Genomic DNA, 20,505 nt, shown 5'->3' with positions numbered 1-20,505 from the left:
CTTGTCGAAGGACAAGCTGAAGAAATCAGAACAGTAGCATTACACAAACAGTACGGAATAGCGATTTCCCCCGAACATATATTTTGGCATCTTAGATATTAACTTATACCATTCAGGGCAAGATTATCTTCCATTTATCTGTCCGCAAAAAGTTTGTTCACACAGAGATTAAGACAACTGCTATGTACCAAATAAAAAGTTTTGACTTCTTCAGGTATTTAACATGTAAAATTCAAATTATCTGCCTTCTAAATCATAAATATATTCTTAGACAAAACATCACTCGTTAATGTAAATCTTGTAATTTGGATTAATTGCCGATTCGTCATTTTCCTCTTACCTTCCTGTTAACTCTCTAAAGTGAATTTTTAAAAGATTGTACAAAAGACACACAGTACCTTTGACCACAATGAATGTACAGGATACCCAAAAATGAGTTAAACTGCACCATACATTTAATTCGTCAGTGATGCTAAGGACATTGATCTAAACAAATAGGAGACGGCTTAAAAATCTAAATGGATCGAAAGAAATGTCAAAACCTGATAAATGTCACAATTTCAATATTGCACAATATTAACAGAACGTCAGATACAGGTACAAGATTTATACAATTATGTTTCGATCGATATGACTAAATAAATAAAAGATATTTTCCCAATATCGACCGAGGCCGAATTTTCGCGCCATAAAATTCTCATAGCGTTCGACATATCATGTATCCCTCCATGCATGTGTATCTTGCGCCCCTCATCGGTGCCAATAATTTGTATATAAATTTTGAACTAGATACAATATAGCCAGATGATGAATTCAACTGCATTATTCAGACGTTTCATCCTTCAAAGACTGGTCAGTGATGCTGGGAGTTATTTACCGTCTGTACATGTTGGTCCACTCCAGCCGGAGCTACAGAGTCCATTAGGACACACACCCGTGACGGGATTACATATAGCATCCCGGTAGCAGTTGTCACACCTCAGGGAGCAGTCCTGTCCATACCACCAATTATCGCACGCTGGAATAGAAGATGTATGAGATCGTATATTACTTGTGGTGGGATCCCCCGATTTTCACATTTTATCTCGAATATGTATTTTATCCATCTATCCATATATTTATCAAGGAGATCGAGGTAGTCATGCCAGAAATAGAAAATTTCATTTGGATCTCTGAAAACTTAAATGTTAAAATATATTTTCATGGAATGAAAGCATGACAGTATTTCTAGATTGCTTCATAAGAAGACACTGGAGATGTAAAAGATTGTATAAAAGACACAAAAGTGAACAACAGCCTTTAACACAATTTTGAATTAGTGTTATGTATGCGTTTAAGTCTCGATTTGGACACGTGTTGTCAGCATTGTTTAAAAATACAGTGCAAGCTATCTTAAATGTCTCGATTCTTTCTTGATGTCGATATGAACTTTAACCGGAACGGTATAAGCGCTATTGCCTTTCCAGGACAACCAATTCATTCTGTTTTTTTAAGCAATGTTGTTATTGTTTTCATTTTGTTGAGCTTATTTCGGACATCATATCGATGGAATAGCACGATAAAGGTTACTTTCCAGTTTATTATTATGCAGTTTCTTGTAACGTACTCATGAGACAAGTCAGTCCAGTGTATCCTGGCGAACATCCGGTAGGGCACACACCAGACATGTGATCACATGGTGTATCAGCGAAACACGCCCCACATGACCATGTACACGATGGACCGTATGTACCGTTGCGACAGACTGAGACGTAGACAAGAAAAACAAAGAAATAGTGCCAATGGAATCATGATCAGTACTCAAGGTCAGTAACACCAGGGCAGAATAAGAACAAGAGAAACATTTACACGGTGAACACAAATTTTAACCCTCCACAATCATTAAAACACAATAACTTCTTTGTAATCTAAAATAATACGTGACATGGAAACGCATATCATTTTCGTGTTTCCAAATGATACAAAATTGAAGTTAATTGTAGTAACAGGTTATTTAGATAATACATATCTTTTTAAAATTACATTAATTTAACTTTGTGTTTTGTAATATTTGAGTCATAAGTCTTTACAAAACGATTTTGCACTTCAGTAAATAACAACTATCCAACTTTAAGGTAGTAACCGATAGGTTATAAGGCGCTCCATTAATTACCTTCATTACAAGCCACTCCCGTCCATCCTGATAAACATCCGATAGGAGGACATACACCATCCGGATCCAAAGGATTACAATACCCGTTTAGACAGTTACATTTCTTCTGACAGTTGTAGGAAAACGTACCGTCTGGACAGACTGACAAACAAATTAAACAGAAACGAGATGATTAGGTGACGGCCGACTTCGGATACACCGCCTCACCAAAGTGAACACATATCACCAGTATGGAGTCAGGGTGATTAGGAGTAGTGCCTGGAGAATAATTTTCTTTAATGTCGGTCAAAGGTCAAAATGTCAACCACAATGATCTATTTGAAACGCGACACACCGCCTCATTTTAGTGAACCCATATCAAAAGTTAACGTTCCAGTGACTGGTAGTGTAGGAGATAGTGCCCGTACAAGCTTTTTTCTTGGATGTAGGTCATTGTCAAAGTGAAGGTCAAATGGCCTGCGTTTAATACGCGATACACCGTATCACAAAGGTGAACCCATGTCCCAAGTATCTTGTCCCCGTGATTAGTTGTGTTGAAGATATGTCCTAGACAAGATAGCGGAAGGACGGACAGACGCAACGCAAAACTAGAGTACCCCTCTGGTTGTAGGTAGGAGACTAATAAAGGTAGATACATGAACAGAAACCAATGCTAATAATAAAAATGAATAACATTGGTAGTAGTATTGGTTCCCAAACAAAACTAACATTGTATTACAAATAAACAAAACTTAAATTGTATGGTCAATAAACAGACACAACTTGTCATTTGTGATATATTCACCAACAGGGCGTATATTTGATTACATGTTTACTATGCTTCTTTATATCTTAAGGATGATAAACATTTATTTTAGAAAATGTTGGCGTATTAGTTTTAACCTGTCGGTCCTAAAATTCAAAACAGAGTACTTACGGTCGCCACATGTAGAGCCGTTCCATCCTACTTCACATTCGCCCCGCGGACATGTGCCCACGGCACGGTCACAGGCCGTGTTGTTTCTACAGTTACAAATTTCTTGGCAGTCTTGTCCATAGTAACCAGTGTTGCACCCTTTAACAATAGAAAGGTGAAATCTAAAATAATTGTATTGCAACAATCGTTTTTTTGCCTGCTGTAATACATGATCACGACACAAAAAGCAAAATATATAACTACATAAAAAAGTAATGAATTAAACAAAAATGTGAAAATGAAAGAGCAAATATCATGACAATATGATTCGAAATACCAACAATGTGTTCGGTATTATAATTATTGGCATCATTTATACAAATGGCAACAATACAGATTCACACAGACAATATGTTCATCTCAGCAAAATTACTCAATTACTTAATTAAGTAACACTGCCTGGTAATCAGAGTCTTAACAGTACCTGTTTTACACAACAGCCCTGTCCACCCAGGATCACAGGAATTTGGACAGACACCCGACTTCTGGTCACATGGCATGGAGTCTTTGCAGACTCCGCAAGTTTGGGCGCAATTGACTCCATATGTGCCGTTAGGACATACTGTTGAAACAAGAATTGAATGTTACTTTCCTTGAATAAGTTACGAATAAGTAGCTAATGTTGCTGGTAGTACGTGAAAATGAGTGACCAGTAATTTGGAAGATATCACAATAAGTGAACCGTTTTACTAAAGGGTGTAATAGCTTGTCTTATAAGCTATTAAAGCGTCCACTTCGACCTCATATCTATATACTATCACAGACCTTCCATGCACAGAGGCTGTTGAAATCCGGCGTCACAGTCATCAGGGCAACTGCCGTTTATATGATGACAGGGTGTTCCCATCAGACAATAGCCACATTGCTCTGTACAACCGGCTCCATACGTAGATGCGTTACATACTAAAAACATAGACTACAACGTAAAATCTGATTTCAATATTATTACATGAACTTATCAATTAAAGTTGTTACATAGTTTTCATTGTTTTCTGTCCTCACTGTAGCAGATTAGATAATTATTTTCTTGTCATTAACACAGGTTTAATAATCCTGCCATTGCATCACTTTTTCTCCAAACATATAGAAGTCTTGTTAAATATGTCGTATCACTTTCGACAGGTTTATTCACTAATTGCCCCATCATTTTAGCTTATGTCAAATTCTTTATGTATTCACCTCATCACTTAGTTAACCAGACTTTCATAATTGTGCCTAACGTTGCTTTTATGATTGCTTTCTATTTCACACAGAAACAAATATAATTAAAATAGAAAAAGAAAAGCTAAAATATTGATATCACTTGTATAAGGCATACTAGCAGTACTTTTTAAGTATCAAAGTCACACAACATTTAAACAGTACCTTGACTACATGAAGGACCCTGCCATCCTGCATCACAGCCGGCATTTTCTATACACAGACCATCAGTATGTTGGCAACCATCAACTAAACAGTGACACGTCAACGAACAGTTGTCACCAAACTGACCAGGAAGACACACTGATAAAATAATAAAAAACATTAATTACATTGGATATATAAAACAAGTCTTCCGTATCTGTGTTATAAAATGAACATGTATACTGCGTTAATAAAACTCAAGCCAAGGTAATTTAGTTCTCGTTATGATTGCAAAAGCAAATAAGACTTTCTAAAACTTGAAAATATACTAAATAGCATAAACTACAACTGTTTCTTATGATATTAGATGACATCTAATAATTGAACTCCAAACTTTGTGACACCATGACCTTGGCGTACAAGTTTATAACAGATACATAATACAGTTTATCCTTAACACCTCGGCAGAAACTGAAACAGCGTAGGCCTACATTATATATGTTTGGATTCATTCTGCTTTTAATAAATGCAGTAAAGTTCCAAATGATCTCAACTTCACTACATGATGGTCTCATGTAGTCCGTCTGACTGATATCTAAACTTACTTTCACCCCTATATCCTGTCTTACACGTCTGACCTTACCTCTCATTTACTACATAGCCCTCACAATGCGTCAAACACCTAGCTTAGATTAACTCCACCATATAATGTCCCATTCAACCCATCTGACAGGCGTCTTCCCTTCACTACAAAATGGTTCCATATAGTCATTGTTATACTTATTTGACTTTACCTTATTTTCAAGCTATATAATGAGTCTAAGTGTAAAAGGTCTATTCTTGTAGAGACGTATTCCTGCACCCCAAACTACGTGTTCACATGTCGCAGTTGATCACATATTCAAGAGCTTGGTCTAAATATCTCGATTTCCGTTTACGATGTCGGAAACTGATCGACAGACACACAAGACAGTTTCGAGTGATGCAGATTTGTAAAATTGTAGGGAAAGTTTTACTGTCGTCTTAATGGTCCAATTTCTTATGTGGTATGACTGGACGTGTTTGATGCCCATCATTATATCTGTTGGTACCGTTGTTGTATAGCTTATTCTCATTTTGGTATTTGTCATTACTAAAATTTAAGATTGGAGTATCATTCTGTTGATATCTTTGTCTTTTCGTTGTTGTTTTCTTTATCACATGATGGTCCACTTCATTCCGTAAGACCCTAGTCTTAGCTCCACTTTACTATACGGCAGTCATGCCTGTCCGACGCATGTGTACGCGTACCTTCACTATATGCCATTCCCTATAGCCCGTCTTATATTTGTATACGTGTACCTTCTCTACACGATGACTCCCTTTAGCCCGTCCGACACAATTATGAACTTACCTTCACTACAGAATGGCCCCCATTAAGCCCGTCAGACACAATTATGTACTTACTTTCACTACACAATGGTCCCCTCTTTTTGAATGTATTGGAAACATGTTTCAGTTATGAGTATTCACAAGTTTTGTGACCTGAAATAAATTCGAATGGATGTACATTATCAACTGGACTGGGATTCAATCCAAACTTACCATTACTACTGGATGGCCCCCTATAGCCCGTCTGACACAGATAAGAATTTACCTTCACTACTGGATGTCCCCTTATAGCCCGTCTGACACAGATAAGAACTAACCTTCACTACTGGATGGCCCCCTATATCCCGTCTGACACAGATAAGAACTAACCTTCACTACTGGATGGCCCCCTATAGCCCGTCTGACACAGATAAGAACTTACCTTCACTACTGGATGGCCCCTATATCCCGTCTGACACAGATAAGAACTTACCTTCACTACTGGATGGCCCCCTATATCCCGTCTGACACAGATAAGAACTTACCTTCACTTCTGGATTGCCCCTATAGCCCGTCTGACACAGATAAGAACTTACCTTCACTACTGGATGTCCCCTTATAGCCCGTCTGACACAGATAAGAATTTACCTTCACTACTGGATGTCCCCTTATAGCCCGTCTGACACAGATAAGAACCTACCTTCACTACAGGATGGCCCCCTATATCCCGCCTGACACAGATAAGAACCTACCTTCACTACAGGATGGCCCCCTATATCCCGCCTGACAGATTTCTCTGTCGCACTTGCCAGTGACATGATCACAGTCGCCAATCATGCAGTAACAATTCTGAGAACAATTTTGACCAAACGTTCCGAAGGAGCATTCTGGAAAAAAAAGACTTCTGGTAAATATTAGATCGTTTGACGAATATGGTACTGGCATTTTCACGATTCAATTATATCAAGACTATGTAAGTATTGTTAATTTAGCCATTGATATGAGATGCGTATTCTATCACATGCATGAATCATTTGATATTCAACGGACCATCATTAGATTGTCTATCTATTATACAACTTCATTAAAAAAGAAACAAATCAAATTAATACGCATAAAAAAATTATTTTTTTAACAACACAACCATTTGCGTTTGAACAGAAAAAAAGTAATATATGTAATAAATCACCATTACTCGCATACTGAAAAGTAAAGCACAGGCGGACATTCAGTTCAACAGGAATTATCTTTATCTTTTTAGTATCATCATAAAAATCGGAAAATATCAATTTATGTTAATGTTTTTGATGATGGTAACATTGTAGCAAGGTAACATGTATAAAAACTGTTTTTTTTTCGATTTATTCCTTAACATACCTGTGTCACATTTGTTTCCCAGATACCCAGGTTCACAGCCGTTAGAACAAATTCCGTCTACGTGAAAGCATGTCTCATTGTCCTTACAGTGACCACACGTACTCAGACAGTCAATGCCATACTTGTACATATCACACACTGTAATAAGAATATGGGGTCAATTTCACATCGGATAGTCCAGGAAAGATGTTCAAGCAGAGTTTAACATGGACGCTTTAGTATTTGTAAGTAAGAATGTTTTCTGACTTTAAAGCAATTTTCAAAATATTAATCCCTACATACGTCAAAATTATTTGTTTTGAAGAATCACAAGATACCTAACCTCCTTGAATAATCAATATATATATAAAATCTGTTGTTTTACGAACCTCATCAAACTAAAAACAAATCAAATGCCAAATTTATACGTAGTTTTTAAAGATTGAATGATGCTTTTCAAATTCTACATAAGCAATTATGATTTGATGCTACATTCATAAATCTTACCTCCACTGCAGAATATATTCATGTATCCCGGTTCACAGCCATTTAAACAATACTCAAAAGGACAACTTTCATTGTTAATACAATGGCAGGTTTCATTGCAATTGTACGAAAATTTATTCCAGGCACAATCTGAAAATAATCAATGGGTAACATGATTAACATCAAATGCTGTTAATAGGAAAAGTTGTATAATAAAAAATGCGGTCCAAATAGTTCACAAATGTATTGCGTTTAGCAGAGGTTGTGTGAAAGAGAGAAGAAAGAACGAACATATACAATTATATTGATACATATGACTGTCTGACTTAGATGTGTATCTGATAAAAGTATATGGTAAAGCCCTTTATGAGGTATTCTAATTTCTTATTTATCTTGACACAGGCTGGTGGTTTGAGTTAATTTTATTTGGCATATAGAAGAAGACAGCGTGACAGAAACAACGAGGAGAAACCGAGACAACAGGACATATATCGTTATATTAATATACAGCAAAACATCCCAGTACGACAATTTTTTCTCCAAACATTTTGCAACAATTGTCATAAAGAATCAAATCAGATCATGTTAAGTACACGACTTAAACCTGGTAACAATTCGTAAGTTTTACCGAGCTTCTGTGGATAACCTTCCTCAGTGAATGCAACGTTTAAATATTACAATTGTAGAAAACCTCGAACCTTCTGTGAAGTCTGTTCTTGAACAAAACTTTCCGCGTCAACGTCTAACGTTGAATAAGCCATTCCTTAGTTAAGTCTATCGAAGGATACAACCTTCCTATAATCAGTTGTTCTTCAAAACCAAGAATCCTTTACTAAGTCTAATGCAGAACGAAAACATCCTCTCCCTGCCAATCTTCTGCCGTGAAAATATCTTCCTTTGCCAAATATACTGTTGCATGAAACTTTATGTAAGGCATTCTATTTAATGTATCTCTGACAAATTTTACTGTTGAATGAAACCTAAATCTTATAAGGTCTGTTATCATGATTATCTGCCAACCGTGAGGTCATGGCACTTTCTTCTACCCAACCCCTTGACACACGATATAGGCCTGATATCAGCGGTGAAATGTTTGGACTTATTTGTTATATCATTTGTAAAATTTACGCTTGACCAAGATATACCAATTCTAATAGATTTAGAAGAATATAAGATGTTGTAAAAAAAGTGCAATGGTGTTAACATAGATTAGAGAGAAGCATGATGTTTGACTCTGACTAGCACTAACATTATGAATAATTTTGTCTTTAGATCTTAGAGGGTTGAGAGTTAGAAAGAAATAAGATACGGAATAAAATATCTGCAAATTTTCTTGGTTAACATAGGAGATTCTTTGAATTTGCACCTCAGAATTTTATTAGTTTGAAATATCTTATCTGAACTTAATTGCTCTCGTGTAATATGTAGAAATATCACGTATCGTAATCAAATAAGATTATAGAAACCTCTCGGTATATGTTGTACAAGCTCAAAAATACTTCAGTTAGAATTAAAAATAATACACACTATCACTGCAGGTTGATCCCATCCATCCTCTGTCACAGTCGCCATTGGGACAATATCCGCTGACCGGATCACATGTTCCGTTCGGAAGACAGTAGCAACTTCCTGTGCAGTTCATACCAAACGTACCAGCTGGACAGGCTAATAGGGTAGAGTATTGCGCATCATTGAATGGCGAGGTACACTAATGTGAGATTGGCTACCACTTATGTAAATTAAGCACATCTTATACCATGGTCATTCTAAGGTTATCATTATTATTATTTCAATTTTTGAAATCGTTTCTTATTGTTTAAACTTCCTAGACATGTTATGGTGAAATCACATAATTTAAACAGATTATCAACTGCATATTCAAAACGAATTTACACATTTAACAATTTATGGATGATGGTAAGTTTTTACTATTGAAATCACATAAAACCTACGTGTACTGCACATTGGCCCACTCCATCCTGGTGAGCACAGTCCAGGGCAATAACCAGTTACATGATCACACGTACTGTTGTAGCATTCACCACAAGTAAGGTTACAGCCAGGGCCGTACATGTTAGTATCACAAACTAAAATAAAACATGTCAAATAGCAATGCCAAGCTAATTAATTCATATATCATTGTTTGAGACAAGAAAAACCATATAGTAACACGATCATTTTGTCATATTCAATCATTTTGTTTAAATTTGAAGATTGTGTCAGTTTGTATAAAGGCGTTTGAATGGCATGTTTCCTCAGTCGCCTCCCAAGTTTCAAATTTAGCCTTTAGCACCACTGACGAGTCGCAGAGAGAGGAAAGGCTTTGTGATGCAGTTTGATTAATTATTTGACAATATATGGTTCTAAATTTCTGTTGAAAGATTTCATTCACTTGTTTGTCTTTTGTACAATGCTCTTTTTGAATGTGTTGGAAACATATCAGTCTGAGCATTCACAATTTTTGTGATTTGAACGAAATTCAAAATGATGTATCAATTGGACTGGGATTCGATTTATTTGGAGAAAACCTTTCAAATATTCATCGATTGAAATTGATCGAAGAGATCCTTTATTCAAAATCCAATATCGAACAAAAACACAAGTGAACAGTACCTTTCAATACAAATTTAGAAAGAGAGAGGTAAACTTTGTCAGTGATGCTACATCATACAGCTGATTCGTCCTTCAAGGACTCACCACAGATGATTAGGGCCTTAAACATGAAGCCAAGGAGAGGACTGAGGAAAACCATATTTGGTCGGAAACCATGTCAGAGACCAGTTGATAAGTGCAGTAACCCTATAAAATTAATGAAATTCTTAAATTTCATAAATGAATAATATCAAGACAGCAAAGCAGATGGGAATATTTCATGTGCCATTATTCGAATGGTTTAAAACGTGGTATGTGGTTTACGGCAAAGATCGGAACTAAGTATTTATCATGGAAATTGTTAACATGTCACAAGTGTTGCTTATTGCTATTAGGGATATATCCAATGTCAGAATGTAACAAAACGGTGTTCAAACCTTCATGGCAGGTGTCCGGTTTCCAGCCGTCAAAACATAACCCTCCCGGACATATTCCGGTCACTGGATCGCAAAGTTCCTCGAAGAGACAGTTGCACGTAAAATTGCAAGACGGACCAAACGTCCACCAATCGCACGCTAAAATGTTGATATCAAACAACATGAATAGTTTTATCACGTTACAAAGTAAATCAAACAAAAACATAGGTACAACCAGCTGTTAATCATAACAAGGCAAATAACTCTGCCATAAAATGTATAAGCTTAGTATCAAGAAAACTTTCATGAAAATTATTGGCAGCTAATGCTCAGGTTGGCGATCCGGTTTTTGAAACATTACCAGGCTCAGTACAGAAGTGATATATGTTTAACACCCTGACTTAATTAATGATTACAGTGAGAACATGATAATTGACGTTGTTTTTGTCTATGGATGCTGTTCGGACCAATTAATCAACATCTTAAAGCTTATAAAATGATAAACATTTTATCATTTTTTCCCGGATAAAAAGAAATGCTTCATTTTTGAGGTTCTTGTGAAATATACGTGGTTCCACACATGCAACACAATTTCACTAATGTTTTATTCATGTGGTCGAAACTATGACAAAACAATCACACGTTCTACTTCAAAACAAAGGCCAAACAAACCATAGTGTGAACACACGAACAGACGATTGACACTAAAACTTCACCAACACAACAGTGTATTGGGAGTCTACATTATACATATGTATGTAATATCTACCACTAAAAGGATATGGCTTAGCATGGGAACCAAGATTTAAACTTATCGTCACTTAGCCACTATAAATAGTGATGGATTCCAAGTTTACACTTTCAGAAAAGTCACAAGGATGATGTCCGATATTCCTTGCTTACGTTGGTTACAATGTATGCCCTGCCATCCAGGTTGACACCTGTCCTCCTGACACATCCCAGTAGAGACATTACACGTGTCAATGTCACAGAAACAGGTTTCATTACACAAGGCTCCCCAGGTACCGTTCATACACACTAAAATTACAAAAATGTTTCATTTGAATTTCTTGCTTCAGAACAGAAGAAAACATGTCAGACAGGATAGTCGCGCTCGGAGATGTTTCATATTATGATAGATATTGAATCAACTACATCAGACCATATAATGAGTGTTTCAAGAATAAAAATATGTCAAACATAAATAACTGTATGTTTAAGTATGGAAAGGTATTGAAGTGCAACGAATATTTTTTCGAAAAAGGTTATCAGACATAAAATAAAACTTTTCGATTTTAGATTTTATTATGAACCTTTTCATTATTTATCACTTCACAGGATCAAAGCAAAACGGAAACATTAAAATTCCCATGGCTAAACGAATTAGAAATGCCGTTTACTCTATCTATCATTGGATACATATCTTTTTCATAGATAACCAACCTCCCAATTTTAAAGCACATTCAAAGGCATATTTGTGTGAAAACACCATCGCTAACACAAATGTATTTCTGTCACTTTCGAAAAATGTTTATATATATATAGTGGATTGCCTATTAGTGAATAGGGACACGAAAACCAAACACTTAAAAGTGTTCTCCATCCTTTCACTTAGTATCAGCTATCATTTCCATCATAACTAGGTTAAATCAATAAGCATTTCTTTTATGTATTATTCCGACTACTTTACATCTGATGGACAGTATTTATCCAGGAGATGTAATAAAGGTGTTAAAGAAATATCCTCCGAGTTTATTCCATTATCCTTTTCTACCTTATATCATTCTATCACAGATCTGAAACGTACAACTGTTGACAATACAGATAAATAACATATCTAGAAAGAGTCGCCTAGCTTACATCACAGACAATTTGGCAAACAGAAGATTACAGGTAAGAGTGGTCACTGGACCGAAGTTGTTAGATATATTGAATATTAAGATTACTGCTATGATGTCTTGGTCGAGATATCAACAGTTATAACGTGTAACTTTAGTCACCGGGAAAAATTGGGAATCTTCAATATGAAAAAAAAAAAAAAAAAAAACAGTTTTGAAACTGACGATGTTAAACATTGAAAACCCAAGAGGATGGTAAATCTTTGCGATATCAACAGTGATGTTAAACAAAAGTACGTCTTACAATGGTCACTGTGAATCGTGATGATCCTTTTTCTTTATAAACAGTGGGTTAAAAGTTTAACCTTGGTCACTCAAAAGAATTTACCTTGGTCACATTTGTCACCTAACCACGTTGGTTTACAGCCATACACACAGGTTCCATTGTCTGGATAACAGATTCCAGACTGGCAGCCTTCCACGCAGGAGGTATTACAATCTGGTCCGTAGGATCCGTTACGGCAACCTTTATACGACACAAAATGAGAAAGAAATAAACAGTCGAGTTAATATTAGTCACATGTTTTACTGTTTGTTATTTTAGCACCCATGAACGCAAAACTTATTTGATGTGTGTGTACAGTTTGTTCCCTAGAATATGTATTCGTGTACGCTACAAGTGACAAGAAAAGGTTATAGATAATGCTGTTGAAAGTTAGAATGTCTGATTTGCATTTTAGAGCACATAAGTTGAGGTAGTGTGGAAAGTTGCATGTGCGGTAAATGTCTAAGATTTTCAAAAGTATTGGACACGTTAATGATATCATACCAAACGCCTCTAATTCACAAAGCTCGATGATTGGGACTAAGTCTCCTGGCGCCGTTGTCGGATCTTCATAAAAAACATACTGACCGATGACGAAACAATCGATGTACTGTATTGTAGGTGGATTAAGACGAGCTTCCTCGTAGCACAGTGTACCAGAGATACCATCCACCATAAGTGAAGTATTTGACACGATAAGTCTGAACCCACTCATACGAAGGGGCTCTGTGTTGAAAAAGACGAGAATTCATTTAGAAATATATAAACTACCTTAAACCTGCAAGTGATCTTCAAAATTAATATAAGTGGCTGACTAAAGTCAACGCATTTAAACAACAACATCAATAATATACTTAACTAACTTATGCTAACAAAACCATTTTTCAAACTAATACGTCATTTGGCATTTAACGGACCAAATATGCGAATAATAAATATTAAAAAGAGACTCTTGCTAAAAAGGGATATCTCATAAGCGTTTCCATGGTGAAATTTCAGTCAAATGCTGGCGATGCTGTCTCCTCAAAATTTAAAGACAGATTGTGAAAATGAATATACAGTCTTCATAACATGTATATCTCAAAACCATCTCAACAGTCATTTTATTCCGTGGATACTTTAATATTACAAATTTTAAATTAGGAAGATTTATACGACTGATGTTGTCATGGTAAATAATTTTATTCATTGATATTAACTCGTATTTAGGTTTTACTTCTTTAACCGACAATTTTGTGGTCATCTGTATTTCCTATACCTTGCACATCTGTGTAAGGAACATATTTTTAATGATTTACACACTTGGACTGTTTTTATGTAACAAACCTTTATATACATCGTTTTCTCCTGAGCTGACAAACGTGTTTCTTTATCGTATTTTTCAAATAACTGAAACAACAATTTTAAAGCAAATATGCTTGAACAGATGATGCGTTTTCTATAACCAACAAACTTGAAATGTTGCAGTGTTGATCGCCTTAGTCAGGGTCATTTTGAAATCAAAGAAGCTTGCTGTTTTACCAAAGGTCACGTAAACGATGACAAAGGATGCTCTACTCACTGAATTATGGTCGCTTATACCTGACATTTTGTCCTTTTGGTTTTGTTGCCTGTTGAGAAAAAAAAAAAAAAACGAAAAAACGAAAAGACGAAAACCCGCCAAAGCGAAAAAACGAAAAGGAGTCAAACCGAGGTAAAACAGACTACAAGGCGTTAAGTTTTTTACCCCGATTTAGCGTCTTTTCGTTATTTCGCTTTATCGAGTTTTCTTCTTTTCACCCGGCGTTTATTTGCGGACAAAAATGTCAGGTAGGAGCCACATACTGAATAAATGCGTTTCTACTTAATGATAGATAGCACACTATAACATGTACTGAATTTTCATTATTATCACATCTGAGTATATATAACATGTTCAATAATCTACGCACTTGACCAGGTACTTCAGCCTCAATGCATATTGTGTGTGTTTTTACACCTTAACTATTTACTATGTAACATGTTTAATCGATACGTTATCATCATGTTTGTAAAGATGTTTCTTTCTTTTGTTTTTTTTTATAAAAAGTGCCAGGTACTTACGTTGCTGTCTGTAAGTAATATTGAAGCCTTCTAACGTCATCCTTTCACCTAAGTCAACCACCCAATATGGGACAGGGTCATTTGGATCAGTATGACTGCAGGTTTCCACTGTCCAGTCGGCCGTGGCATTTCCATCGACAGCATTTGCAGCTACATAGGTCTGGTACGTAGAACTCTGCTGAGCTGCCTTATTTAGAGCAACGTTCACTGAAAGGAATGTCGTAATGGGGAATCTTAGTATTATTACCACAATCTTAACACAAATTCAAAATCACAGATTTGAAGGCAAAACACAAAGAAAGATTTACATGGAGGACAATAAAAATAACTTTGTTGATAAGACTAGAATGTCAGCTCTTCTTGCTTCATCTACATATTGCCGTGTAAAGTTTTAATATTCCACGTTAGAGATGTCACATTATCATTTAGACATTTTACAGCAAATCGGGTAACTTTTCAGTGTGAAATAAGTTCCAGGAATGTCAGCTCTTATTAATAAGTTAATCATGAATATCAACTTCTGGGATCCTCATTTATGCAAACACTACTTCTTATTACTTAACTCAGAATTGAAATATGAAGTTTAATTATCAATGAAAAGCATAGTAAATCTAGCTTTTAATTATTGTAGAGAAACGATGTTTATCGATATAAAAATTTTATTAAATGAAGTTTTGCTGGTCCGTGAAAAAATTACTAACTTAATTCTTTATCATTGTATACAACATCGATTTCGTTTAATATGCGGTTTCATTCAAGTGAGATGTCAAAATTATCCGCCAGATAGTTACACTTTATCGTGTGAAATGTTTCCGATACAACTCCGGTGTTAATGGCACCTTGTAGAAATGATTGATATCATTCACTGGATAAAAATGAAGTATTTCGTTTCTGAATAACAAAGAAAAAACATCGTTGTCGTATGTAGAATTAAGAATGAAGGATTAAAAAGTGACTGAATTATCGATCTTCACACTTATGTTTTTATGCTAAGCTCTCGTTTATTCAGTCATAAGAACAAGTATGCTAAAGTAAGGGTATAGTTTTTCAGTATGTGTAATTGTAGGGTGCAAGAGCCAACTTATTCAGCAAAGATATTTGTTTTTAGCAAGCTTGAATTCAATCAGTACGGTTGTGTTTTCACGAAGTTATGTTCTCACGTTGTAATAGAGTTAAAATGTATTGACTAGTGCTGCACAGGAAAAAGTTTTCTTTTAAACTAGATACGGTAGAGTGCAAATGTTTATCAAGTGAATCCTTTTTTAGAGGCTTATGTTGAAAATTAGAAGCATATGTTTAAGATTTAAAGCATATGTTTCAGATTCATCGAAAGCTAATTGGGTGTCTTCAATTTTAACATTGTATTCGGCCTACTTCTAAATTATTTCTTTAACCTGCTGTCCATATTACATGGTTATTAATAGGGTTCTTTTATATTTTCTCCCTTTTGTAAGGGTATGTGTTCTTTCTCATATCTGTCTTGACACTATCTCACATTTGGACTTTATATTGGATGTTGACCCTGTGGGCAAACTTTGGGTTATGTCCCCTGGACGGGACATACCAGAGTCTTCAGAAATGGTTGTTACTACTTCCTGCTTAACGTTCAACGTTTTGGTAGTGTAACAACTAATGTGTCCACTGTCAGTATAATGATATTGGGAGGGGCGTCTTACTTGGTGCCTTCAGTAGTGAACTTCATTGTGGTAGTACTGCTATTTTGGCTTCAGTTTCGTAAGGAGATTTAAACGAACATGTCACAGCCTTCCCAAAATACATGCCCTCAACATATCCACTCATCTCCTACCCGTCCTTGAATGATCATAGCTGACGTCAACACACACAACTAGCTTATTATTGAGTATGTAGTTTGTAGGACCACGGTAAGAAATTTTGAGAGAGATTAGGTAAACAAAGTGCAAAGTCAATGATAACAAGTTTTTTTTTGTGAAGTTTAAAGATAAATTATAAACAAGGGTTATCCGTTTCCTTATCGTTGTCTTATAAGATTTAAGAAATGTTGTATTGATCAGCAAGTAATTCGATTTTGGAAAATATTCGTAGATATTGTTTCTACTTGAGTTTTGTGCTCGGTGTATAATTTATACATCTGTGTGATACATTGAATTAGTCATGGAAATGTTTGAATTGATTAATGTCCTTCCCCTCCTACACGCTACCACACAGTTCACACACTGATTAACACTTGCGTGTACTTCACTTTAATACTGTACTTTTCGTTCTTCTGTGTGTGTCGCTGTAGTAAATTCCTCTTGGTCCTAGAGTCATTATGCAACCAATTTTTGACAGAAACATACGAAACAAAAAGTTCCTTCAGTCAAAACGGATAGACTTGCCTTTTTAGAGGATCAGTTACAAGAATGCAATGTACCCCTCGGAATGTCCTCAGATATTCTGTTGTCATGTTGGTATTTTCGTTGGTGGTTTTGTACCACTGGACAATTGCTCCACCTGGTGGAGAACACTTCTAACTCTGTGGCCTTATATAAAAAAAATCATGGTTGATATATATAAGTTTTAACACTTTGGATGTTGTGTTTTATGTGATTCCTCTAAAGAATCACAAAGGTGCTCGACCTATTATTGGAAAACAGTGTGCCATTGTCCTAAGAAATTCTGTTTATTTTTCGATATTTTCCTTGTTGTTTTAGAGCTAAGTGCGATAAATAACACAAAAACTTTGTTGATACTTTGTAGAAATACTTTACAATTTCGGGTTTATTTTGTAACATAATAAATACTTGATTTCAAAAGTCTAAGTTCTAATCATTACCAACGTCTCTGACCCTCTGGAGGCTTCACTTTGATTAAGGTTGGATGAGAGAGCAATCTCGGAATTATAATTACATAACAACTTAAAGTTATTATTGTAATTAGTAGATTTCATCGTAAATAAGACTTGCGTTTGAATCTTAATTAAGTCAACTTACTAATACATTAAATTTGTTTACTTGTTGTGTGTTGGGGAAACCTGGTGTCAATGCTACATTCATGAGACAAATGCATTTAAACGAGTTTACTTAAGTACTCCCAATATTTGTAGTTGAAAAAAGGATAAATGTTTTCTCGTCTGGGAGAAAAGGAGATTTCATGTAAATGATATATGATCTATGGAAAATGTCACATTAAAATCGTATTTAGTAGATAAATACTAATAATATACTATTAGTAATGATCAAAAGGAGGAGAATATGACGGAATAAAAGTAATCTCTTTTGGAGACATTGCTACAACTTGCCAATCCTCGAGCATTTCACCGACGGATGAAAACATATAAAAGATCTTGTACAATCGACGCATTGCAATTGAAACAGATATAAAGATATGTAAAGTGATATTTGGTCCTTACCTGAAGCCGTTGAAATGTGAAAAATACACAGAAAACAGAAACATAAGAGGTAGTCCATGATGTTATAATGTCATGTTATTACTACACTGAAAACTGTGTTGGTCGCACACAGAGGAAGCTTTCTACGTTCTCAACATTTCCGATGAAAAACGGCGGATGTCGTATATATGCTAGTAATAATTTCAACTTCCTTTAACCAAACTACTGTTGAAAATATAATAACCAAGAAAACTTATACACAGATTTTATTTGGGAAGTGAAGAGGTTTGGGTGTGTTTGCATTAATGATATTTAAACCAGCTGTTACTCTCGTCATTTTGTAACAGACTAATGGCGCAAGCAGCTCTTCAGAAGTTTTTGTGTTGTCTAGTTGGAAACACGAAATCAAACATGCCCCACTTCTATGGGATTTCCTCAGCAAAACTGTTTTCCTCTATCTGCTACTTTTCCTAAATCTCAATTTTGACCTTATTATTTAGTGTTCGCATGAGAATAGAAGATTATGAGTTCGGGCACATTATCGACACGAGTGATTAAATTTGCAATCGTCGCTGTCTGCTATATGGCTGGCTTATACTCTGACATAAAACACTAATAAGCTCCTAGTGATGTTGAAAGGCTTTGGTTGTAACGAATTTGTTTCTGTAATATATTGTTAGTGTTTCTACCTGTACAACATCATAAAGATAGGAAAATTCATTTCACAAATGAACATTAAACTAATCTGGCCCTCAATAACTGATACAGCAATATATTACATGTGTTGCTTTATTTCAAAATCTACAATTCACACCATATATCTAGTAAAACGGATCGAACAGGAAACCATACCGGACAACAAGTTCACAAGTAAAGAATGCGTCAGTGGATCAGATTTATATTCCTTATAAAATATTCACATTGAACATTATGTTTATAAGATTTACCATATAAGTCTAAAAGCTGCATTAACAATGTATCTATAGATGTACATGTCATCAAGACATCAGAGTTATATTCAGACTGAAGTATATATGTACCTATGAAAGTTACAGTTGTAATTTTATCACATAATACATAGGTTTCAGAACTGCCCGGCAAACCCGAGCATTACAGTACTTAGTTGTATACGTGTACAGCATTTACTGTGCATCTACTCCCTTAACTGTACACTGTGTACAGTACTCAGTTCTATACAGGTACACCAGATATTGTACATATACTCCCTTAACTGTACACGGTGTACAGTACTCAGTAGTATACGTGTACAGCAGATACTATACATTTACTCCCTTAACTGTACACTTTGTACAGTACTCAGTAGTGTACGTGTACAGTAGATACTGTACATTTACTCCCTTAACTGTACACCTTGTACAGTATTCAGAAATATACGTGTACAGCAGATACTGTACATCTACTCCCTTAACTGTACACCTTGTACAGTACTCAGAAATATACGTGTACAGCAGATACTGTACATCTACTCCCTTAACTGTACACTGTGTACAGTACTCAGTAGTGTACGTGTACAGCAGATACTGTACCTCTACTCCCTTAACTGTACACTGTGTACAGTACTCAGTAGTATACGTGTACAGTACTCATTTGTAAACATGTACAGCAGCTACTGTTTATCTACTCCCTTAACTGTACACTGTGTACAGTACTCAGTAGTATACGTGTACAGTAGATACTGTACATTTACTCCCTTAACTGTACACTGTGTACAGTACTCAGTAGTATACGTGTACAGTAGATACTGTACATTTACTCCCTTAACTGTACACTGTGTACAGTACTCAGTAGTGTACGTGTACAGCAGATACTGTACATCTAATCCATGAAATGTACACTGTGTACAGTACTCAGTAGTGTACGTGTACAGCAGATACTGTACATCTAATCCATGAACTGTACACTGTGTACAGTAATCAGTAGTATACGTGTACAGCAGATACTTTATTTTACTCCCTTGACTGTATACTGTAAACAGTACTCAGTTGTATACATATACATCACTTACTGTACTTTTACTCCCTTTACTGTGTAAAGTATCTATGTCTTTTTAAAATTGATTTTGATAAAAATACGAGTTGTCCTGATCTATGCTCTATTCATTGAATCATATTTGTCCGGAGAAACTATGATTTCAGAATAACATTTTGTTAACGTTGATGCATGCTATCAGTGCCTAAACAAGTTATTTGCTTGCAATTAAGTTTTACTTAGTTTAGTTTGATCTTGTTGGATCCTATGT

At 35.5% G+C, this 20,505-nt stretch overlaps 1 protein-coding gene across 1 annotated transcript; it reads right to left on the bottom strand.

The window, feature by feature from the left end:
• Window positions 1-11,504: 11,504 nt before the first annotated feature.
• Window positions 11,505-17,185, bottom strand: LOC132561512 (fucolectin-1-like). Its single transcript, XM_060226215.1, has 5 exons — window positions 17,131-17,185; window positions 14,897-15,103; window positions 13,319-13,540; window positions 12,878-13,015; window positions 11,505-11,689 (listed from the first exon to the last, which is right to left on the bottom strand). Exons 1-5 carry the CDS (start codon window positions 17,183-17,185, stop codon window positions 11,505-11,507), a joined length of 807 nt encoding a protein of 268 aa, XP_060082198.1.
• Between the last annotated feature and the right edge of the window lie 3,320 nt (window positions 17,186-20,505).

The sequence above is a fragment of the Ylistrum balloti genome, unplaced genomic scaffold (assembly GCF_031769215.1).
Source record: "Ylistrum balloti isolate Yb309-2 unplaced genomic scaffold, AGI_CSIRO_Ybal_v1 Utg369668, whole genome shotgun sequence".
NCBI lineage: Eukaryota > Metazoa > Mollusca > Bivalvia > Pectinida > Pectinidae > Ylistrum > Ylistrum balloti.
This window is presented reverse-complemented; position numbering and strand designations above follow the sequence as displayed.